The following is an 8,712-nucleotide window of genomic DNA, read 5'->3' on the forward strand; positions in this document are numbered from 1 at the left end:
AAAGACAAGAGCAGGGTACATCTAGAATTGAGCTTGAAAGAGTATCTCAAGAAAGCAGGTTAGAAGTATCCAAGGTAGCAGCTGATTTTAATAATTCCTAACCACAGCCACCTGGGTCTCCTACTGCAATCACTACCCAAGTAGAAACCAACTAACAGATATCAAACAATATGCAAATATACCAAAGGCTGTATTAGCTTACAGTACACCTCTCCATGAAGTTAGAAGCCCTTTGAAAGACTTCAACTTCCAGGAAATGGAATCACAGAAGTCCATGTAGTCAGGATGCTGATGGAGTCTTTCAAGAATTATCCACTGTAGAGACAGGAAAATCTCCAAGTTGATAAGCCTGAAGAGTATGCAAGTGGTCCCCTATATCACTGTTTCCCCACCCCACCCCGCACAGAAGTGGGAAGGTACCCCTCACCTTTTCATCATAAAGGATTTACAAGTGAATTTGCAGAATTTCCTTCAGTTTTCTGTAACTTGGAGTTCTATCAAGGATATAAAAGTAAACTTTAAAAGACAGAACGCTTTAAGTTTAGGCTTCCTGCTAACTACCACAATTTTACTGGCATGCTTATAAAGCTGAAGGTCTGTTTAAACTGAAATTATCTTTTAATTTTTACATCTGCTGGCATTATTAGTTTCAAGTGTCAGTTGCATTTTAAAGTAGATGCTTTGCTGATATATTTGGAACTATTACACAATTGCACAACTTCATGATTAAGACAAAATACCTTGAATATAAACTTCAACATCATCCACATACCAGTCAGACCAAAGATACATGGAAGAGAATGACACCATTTATTAATTGATGAACTTTAAGCCAATTCAGTGTCAAGATGGACAAAATTCATCAGTGCCATAACAGTGTAAAGAAAAAACAATTATTTAAAGCATACTGAAAATCTTATCTCCACCCTGTCTCTCAACACTTCAAGCCAAGTAAAGTCAAGCTATTCTTAGAAAGCAATGGCAACCCACATTGTTGGAATACAGAAAAGCATACCATAAGAAGAAAGGACAGTTTAACCATTATCTGTTGCATCACAGTCCAACAAAGAACAGTAGCAGACTACAGCTACTTTAGGAAAGGAAAGTTTGAGGCACAATCCACAGATGCCCTATTTACCAGCAAGATTAGGGCTTCCTGATTTGAGAAAGGGAAAAGTCACACTCCTTGTACTGGCTCAAAATCAGAAGCAGGCTGACAAGCATTTTCAGTATAAGCAGCAGCTTTGACATGCTTTATACCTATACAAGCAAAATCCTGAAACCTAGTCCAGTTTTGTTAGCCACTTTCCAAGTGGAAACTTGGAAATGAGTAAGCCTTTCAAAAAGCATTTGAAAAGTGATCACAAATAACACTCAATAAAGTTTTGGATGTAGACAGAGACACAAGAGAAACTATTTTTGTATAGAAGCTGAAACATTACAAAATCATAGAAAAATTTAGGTTGAAAGCAATATCACAAGGTCTTCTGATCCAACCCTGTCCTCTAAGTGAGGCTAAATTTGACACTATACCACTCAGTATAACCTCTGTCAGCCACAAGCAAAGTATATGTAATTTACTCCCTTAACTACGCACACACTCACATCGCACCTATACTTCCAGTGTTCTGGGGATAAAAGCCAATATCAAAGAAGTGTTACGGCTGTTCCTTAAATGCTAGAATTTCACCAAGCTCCTTTACACATCTGAGAAACAAAAGAGAACAGGTGATTAATTGCAGGAACACCTTGCAAACTGAGTTAAGTTTAAAAAACCAACAAACCAAAACACAACCCACACACAACCCTGAGTAACAGACATTTCTTTACTGTTGAGCACATATACCATAGAACATCAGTACTTCTATAGAACTTAAATCTTCCCCAAAGATGACCAAATGTTGTCTTTATTTATTAGATGAAGTTATTAGTAAAAGAGAACTTAAGAGCAGGAAGAAACATGCCGTATTTTTTCAATTAAAACTTGTGCTGTTTCCTTCAGCAGATCTTGAGTTTCTCAACTTGGGAGTACCTTTTTTCCCCCTCCCACCTTTCTTGGCATATATGGTTACAACACACAAGATTTACCCTGTGGAGTTTATACAGACAAAATGCGAGCATACATAGACTGCAAGTTTCAAGACGTGCTAAATATAAATTATTTAAAAATCTAACAGATGTCCTGTAGATTAAGACAACACGAACTAGGGGATGGATGCAACAGTTCATTATTTATCCTTATTCTTTCGCAGTAGTAAGTTCAATGAATAAATTGGGAAAAGCGTAGGATTCGAGAGTTGCCAAAGAAGAATGCCGTAACTGAAAACTGCTGCTAGGTTTCTAAGAATTTGAAGCTGTCTATAAAAGTCATTTTCATCACATAGTTCATGCATACCTTGCTGCAGGAAGTCTTTTCTTATCTTCTACAACCAAACGCCAATAAAGATATAATTTCAAACACCTGTCTACTAGCAATATACTGGCCATCTATCACATATCTAAGGCTTTTAGGCCACAAAACAACATTTTGCTCTCCCTTTCCCCCTCAAGAACTATTATGATCACACACAAGTCAGAAGGGAAATGGCTTAGAGAAAAAGACAATAGGAAGACAACATGCGTCCATCACATCTGTAGGATTAGAAGGAAAATTTTAGTCAAATGATAAAGCAATAGAAAGTTCAAGTCCTGACTGTTGGCAAAACAACTGAACATAAATTCAATCCCCCTCCTCCCCTTAATCTCTGGGAGGGGAAAAAAAATTGCAGAAATAATTATCCTCTCTCCAGAAGAGCAAACTAAAACCAGGACTTCTTAATCCTACATTTTAGGATTTACAAATGCTACGCTCATGAGGTATTTCCTTACTGTCTACTTCCTCCAGGTGCAGAGCAAGATTTCCACCAATTCTGAGCCAGCAGGTGGCATTAACATCTCATATACCCTAAGCAAACACAGTGGTAGTCAAATACCGGACACAGTATTTGTGACAAACCCTCTTTAAGACCCATACCTAACAAGTAGTTTTCAATGACAATTTGTACAACGGCATGGAAAATTAACTACAGTTGTGCATGAAGCATTCCACCATCCACTCTGACAAAGTAAGACATCCTTGCCTTCTCCTGCCTGCCTGATGGGTGACTGCATTTCCAAGTCTCTCCTATCAGCATGACTCCATCAGGTATACACTGAGGAACTCACATCAGAACCTTATCCTAGCATGCAATAAGGCACTTAAAAGGTAATGGCAACAGCAGTAATAAAGTTTTACAGTGGGATCACATTTTTAATTTGTGCAATAAGCCTTCCGAGTAACAAAAGTAGGAATATGTCCCTCTTTAAATGATGATTTACTGCATAAGAAATTGATTTGGGACTCAGTAGATGTGGGTTCCTGTTTTCCACTGATTTCCAAAACTTCCTGCGTAGCTGCTAACAGGTACATGAGACTGCCATTAGTACAGGCAGAGAAAATACTTCCTTACCCAAATAAATGTAGGAATAAAGTCCACTGAACACTGAGGTGCTTATGTTCTTGTGTTATAAACTCCTAAATGGACATCCTATTTACAGGGGGTAGGAGAGGAAGAGGAACTCAGACCTTTAAAATACAAACACCACTGACTTCATATCAAAGTCCACAAGAATAAAATGCAAAGTCAGTGCATCCTTTCAACAATGGAAACATAATTAGAAAAAAAAAACCACAAAACCAACCAAAAAAAAAAAACTTTAAAACCAGAAATATATGGGGACATTTTTGCTTTTCTTCCACCTTGAAGTTCAACAACATGACTTGAGAAGGCTAAAACGAGTCCAGTGGACAGGTTTTTAAAAATCATTAAAACTTACTCTTTTTAGTACTGTACAGAAGTAGCACCTTCATTGCCCTGGAGGGGAAAGCAGAGATTAAGATCCAAAAAGGACTAGGAATTATTTTCTTCCAAGTATACGATGAAAACAGTATTAGCACGTGCAGTGAACACAACAGCCACTTTTTGAAGCTACTGAATGAGTAAATTCTAATATAAAATTTCACTTTAATTTAATAAGAACTGGCAGTCTTAAGATATTGATCCCCTTTGCATTAGGAAAGTTTATAAGATTATTCCCATGTGCTTGAATGAGATAGTGGACACAGCTTTCAGTAACCACCCATCTTTCATACTAGAAATCCCAGTGTTTTCATGTAAATGCATGCTGGAATTTACATGGTTTTGATTTAACCCCTACCCTTTTTTTTTTTTGTCCAGTGGAAAAACTTGTTATAAGAATTCCAGGGCCTACCACAGATACAGAAGGAAGTTCATGAAAAATGTTAATATTCTACAAGTCCACGTGTTGCTACACAAAACAAAAATAAACAGATATAAAGAAAAGCTGATACCTAAACAGTCTACCATTCGGCCACTTACCACCAAAGTCAAAGTCTAGAATAAAATTTAAAGCTTGGGCATTCATGTAACACCTGCTTTCTGATAATGCTTCAATTTCTTACAGGTAGCAAGTTTTTGGACTATTTCTAGAGTTTGCTTACCACTGCAATTCCTGCTCTGAGACATTTGAACAGGGATTCCTATTCATCTACAAATGTTTACTTGTCACCAACCAAATATTATAGGCTTTATGCCTAGAAACTCATTTCTTCTTACCCAGGCACTCCGAAGAGCTTGGCTTTCAGAATTTAAATTTCATCTTCTGGATTCCCATGTAATAAGCACCTCTGAAGGAAGTCCAAGATCATATGAATGGAGAGAAAGGAATAAGTGGTTCCACTGCATAAGAGAATCTGGGAGTAATAGCACGAGCCTTCACATATCACTTTTCCACAGTTCTTACTGTGAAGACTTGCCCCAGGGCCTGTGCCTAAGACAGGGGAAATTGAGATGCATGCTTCCACTGAAGCCACAATGCAAAAGAAGCAGACAGTTTGCCTGCTACAGATGACCTTTACTGCAAAGGGCTGCAGTAGATCTGCTGCATGAGAGAAGGATCTTCAGTGCACAAGAAAACCTCAGGCAAATGAGGGGATGTTTGTGGTCAATGTGTGTTTAGTAAGATATGATCACTTTCAGGAGTAAGGGAGAAGCTGGTTTTTTCCTTCTCCGCACATATAGATTCCTGTAAGTACAGAAGCACATGCTTTGTCGCCCTGCTAACCAGGGCAACAATATAATTTTGCTGGTACAACTTCAGACTTACAAAAGAATCGATGGTGACTACCATTACAACTTAAATTGTAATGCCTTCTGGGCTGCTTTGAGACATTTAGTATTTTGCATTAGAAGTGCGTACAGTTTGCAGATCACATTTTAGTACTTGGCTTCAAAAGACAAATTGATAACTTAAGCATTTCAAACCACAGCAACTGACAAATTAAAAACGTACTTCCATGACATTATCTAGAACTTGGGTTTCAGAAAAACCTTCTGTTTCAAAAAACAACCAAGAAGCTAGGCCCAGCTCAAAAGTCCTGGTCCCAGATAAATACCTTTCCTTTTAGAAAGCATTGACAGTATTGATATTACAGGAAATTATTAAACAGCTACTAGTAATGTCATGTGTCTTTTATCACTCCCTTTTACCACACATGCAGCTTAAATTTGGGGGGAAGAAGTGCTGCATTTCTTGCATACCAATTATTTTAAATAATAACCCTGGTCAAATTTCACTTTTCTCTCATGTACTTGCGTAGTCCTTATATGTCTAGAAAACAAGCACTAAGACGAAGAGGTATTTTCACCCATAAATAGTCGTTAGATTGTTTATAAGATATACAGTATTGCTGATGACTTCTGGCCTCCCAAGGACGCCTTATTATACGAAGGCAATGAAAAAGCAAACCCCAAATCTCACAGTCTGATAAGGCTTTAAGTTATTTTGTGATACATAACAGTTCCCCCCCAAAAAAGGGTATTTAAGAACCATTAAACTTCACGCCATTCATTGCATACACAGAGCAATCAGTACTAATAACTGTACTTCAGGACTGTAATAGCCTGGCTTGAAAACCATTATTCTGAAAAATAGTATGTACTGAAAAATAAGGTTACCTAGGCAATGTAAGACACAAGCCAACAGGAAAAAGAGATCTCTGGGTCTGTGCGTTTGTACAAAGACTGGAATAAATGCCAACATCTGTAGCTCAGGTCCTTTTTCCCCGGCAGACAGGGATGCTGGAAGCCCGACGTGAATCCCAACCGAGTCAGAAGGATGTGCCCATGTGCTCGCCCCTCTCCCGGCTCCCCCATTTTCTCATTCCTACTCGGGACTACTTTTGTTAAGGGCAGCACTATAAAACGGGCGGCCGCACAGCCACCGGCCACCACTCGCACTCCGCAACCCGGGATGGGCCCGCTCCCCCGTCCGCGCCTTGAGGCCGGGGGCAGGCGGGGAGCGCGGAACTCGACCCCGGGTGGGAGAGGGGCCCTGCCCGCCCCACCGCGCTCCCTCCACTCCCTGCTGGAAGGGTCGAGGAGGATGCCCCGGAGCTGCTGGCTCCGTTTCCCGGGGAGGACGCGGGGACAGGAGCCCCTTGCCCCCAGGCGGATCCACGGCTCTGGCCTCCCAGCGCGAAGGAGGGGAGGGGAGGCTGCTGCCGTCGCACCCCCCCGGACACCTGCCCAGACCGGTCCCCGCCGCGGGGCGAGCACACGAGGGCCTCGGCGGGGCCCGCCCCCCCCCACGGAGGGCAGGAGAGGCGCAGGGCGGCGCGGGCAGGCGGCTCTGGGCGAGCTCGGTGCCCTCGTCGCTGGGTGGGGGCTCGGGACGGCTCCCCCGTGAGGTCTCACCTTTTAGAGAGGTCCATGAGGACCCCAGAAAAAAGCTTCTCTCCCAGCCGGAAGGAGACCACCAGGGCGTCCTCGATGATGTGATCCAGGGTGACCCGCACCTCGGAGCCAGGCAGCAGCGGAGCCTCCGCCTCCCCTCCGGCCGGAGCCACGGGCACCGGGGACTTGGGTTCGACAGCGGCGGCATCAGCAGCATCCGGCTCCTCCTCCTCCGGCCGGGACGGCTCCTCCCCGGGCTCCGGCTCCGCGGAGCCCCCAGTAGCCGGCGGGCAGGGCTGCGGCTGCTCCTCGGGAAGTTCAGGGTGCCCAGCAGGCGGCGGGTAGGGCTGCGGCTCCTCCTCGGACTCCGGGCTAGGCGCTCCCCGGTGCTCGGCCTGGGGCGAGTCCACCTCTGGGGTGGAGGGCGGCAGCTTCTCCGTCCTCTCAGCTTCCGGCTCCCGAGTCCCGGCCAGGCTCCGGGCGAGCTGCACAGGCGGCGGCTCCTCGGCCTCGCCAGGAGCAACCTTCCCCCCATCGGCCTCCTCCCCATCAGGCACCACCGACTCCACGGCCTCGGTGACGGCAGGGAGAGGGTCCGCGCCGGCCTCGCTGCCCGGTATAGGCTCCATCTCGGGCTCAGCTTCACCAGCCCCACCATCACCCGGCACCGCTGCAGTCGCTGCCGCCTCCGCAGCCATAGCCGCCATTTTCTCTGCTGCTTCACCGCCGCCTCCCTCCAGCAGCGGGATCGATAACCACGGCCTTCCCCGCCCGCCTGGGCGGGAGAGCCCGCCCCCTAGGCTCGCATCGAGCAGCCTATTGGTGGACGCGGTGCAATTTTCTACTTCTACTGGAGCGTGGAGTAGTCCGTCAAGCCTAGCGGGAACTTCTCGTTGGCCAGCGGGCACTTCATTCAATGAAGAGCCGGGAAGAGGAAGAAGGGGTGTAGCTTACTGCTTTGCAGGCTGTTACAGATTAGAGGGGTTGGGCTTCTAGGGCTGTTCCGCCATCTCATTGGTGGAAAGAGGAGTCGCTCCCGGGGGAGGCTGGTAATTGGCAGCGCCAGACGTCCGTCAGGGGGGCGCGGGGCAGGAGCCCCGCAGTGGCCGGCATGTGCGCTGCGGCCGACCGGGAGAGGGCGTGAGGGAAGATGGCGAGGGCGGGAGGGTGGCCCGGCGGCTCTCACGGGGGGTCAGTTCGCCCGAGACCTGTACCCCCGCGGGGAAGAGGCCGTCTCTGCTTCCCAGCTTGTACAGCGCCGCCCCCGCCGCCGCGCGGGTGCAGGCGCGGGGTGCTACGTGCCCCCGTGCTGTGGGGGCGAGCGGGGCCCTTACTGAGGGGAGGGGGGTGAGTGAAAACGGTGTGGTGAGCGGGCGGGTCTCAGGGGAGGGGGGAAAATGTGGGAAAGGCAGAGGGCCTGGTGTCTTTTGTGAAGTAAATCAGCACTTTAAGTAGCATGAATTAGGTACTTTGGCTAAAGGTGAAAAGCGCAGTGTGTAACGGGAGAGAAAGAGTTAATGTTTTTCCCTTAAGATGTTCTGATTCCGTGATTTTTCTTCCTGTGGGATCAATAGTTGCTACTGTGTGGGCATTCCCCCGCCCCAGGTAGGAAATCTTGTATTTCCTAAACGAAAATTAATGAAAAAGGAAAGGCTGGAGTCTGTTATATGCATGATTTTACATTTTGGGAAGCAGAGTTCTCTGTAGAAAGGAAGGATGTGTTAGAAGGAAGGATGGATGAGAAAGAAAAGTAGGACCAGCTGGATGCAGAAAGACAAAAGTGGTCTTAAAACATGAATGGTTTTATTCTTCCTACTGCTATTATGAGAGATATATTGTTCAGCAACAAATGAAATTTTCTGAAAAGTAACAAGTCAAATTTGTAAGATTTTCTTTAGAAATAAAGTATTCCTTTTCTTTCATGTCAGTGACATTTATT

General features: G+C 45.3%; 1 protein-coding gene across 5 annotated transcripts in view; it reads right to left on the reverse strand.

Annotated features, from left to right (window-relative positions):
• Positions 1-7,480, reverse strand: part of PWWP2A (PWWP domain containing 2A) — a 29,664-nt gene extending 22,184 nt beyond the window's left edge. For 3 of the 5 annotated variants that reach the window (XM_059825420.1, XM_059825419.1, XM_059825417.1), the window contains exon 1: positions 6,795-7,480. In XM_059825420.1, coding sequence (XP_059681403.1) covers positions 6,795-7,480 — 686 coding nt within the window. The remainder of the gene's footprint in view (positions 1-6,794) is intronic. The other 2 variants (XM_059825421.1, XM_059825418.1) reach the window with 1 other exon arrangement.
• Positions 7,481-8,712: the final 1,232 nt, after the last annotated feature.

Source organism: Gavia stellata, chromosome 16, assembly GCF_030936135.1.
Source record: "Gavia stellata isolate bGavSte3 chromosome 16, bGavSte3.hap2, whole genome shotgun sequence".
NCBI lineage: Eukaryota > Metazoa > Chordata > Aves > Gaviiformes > Gaviidae > Gavia > Gavia stellata.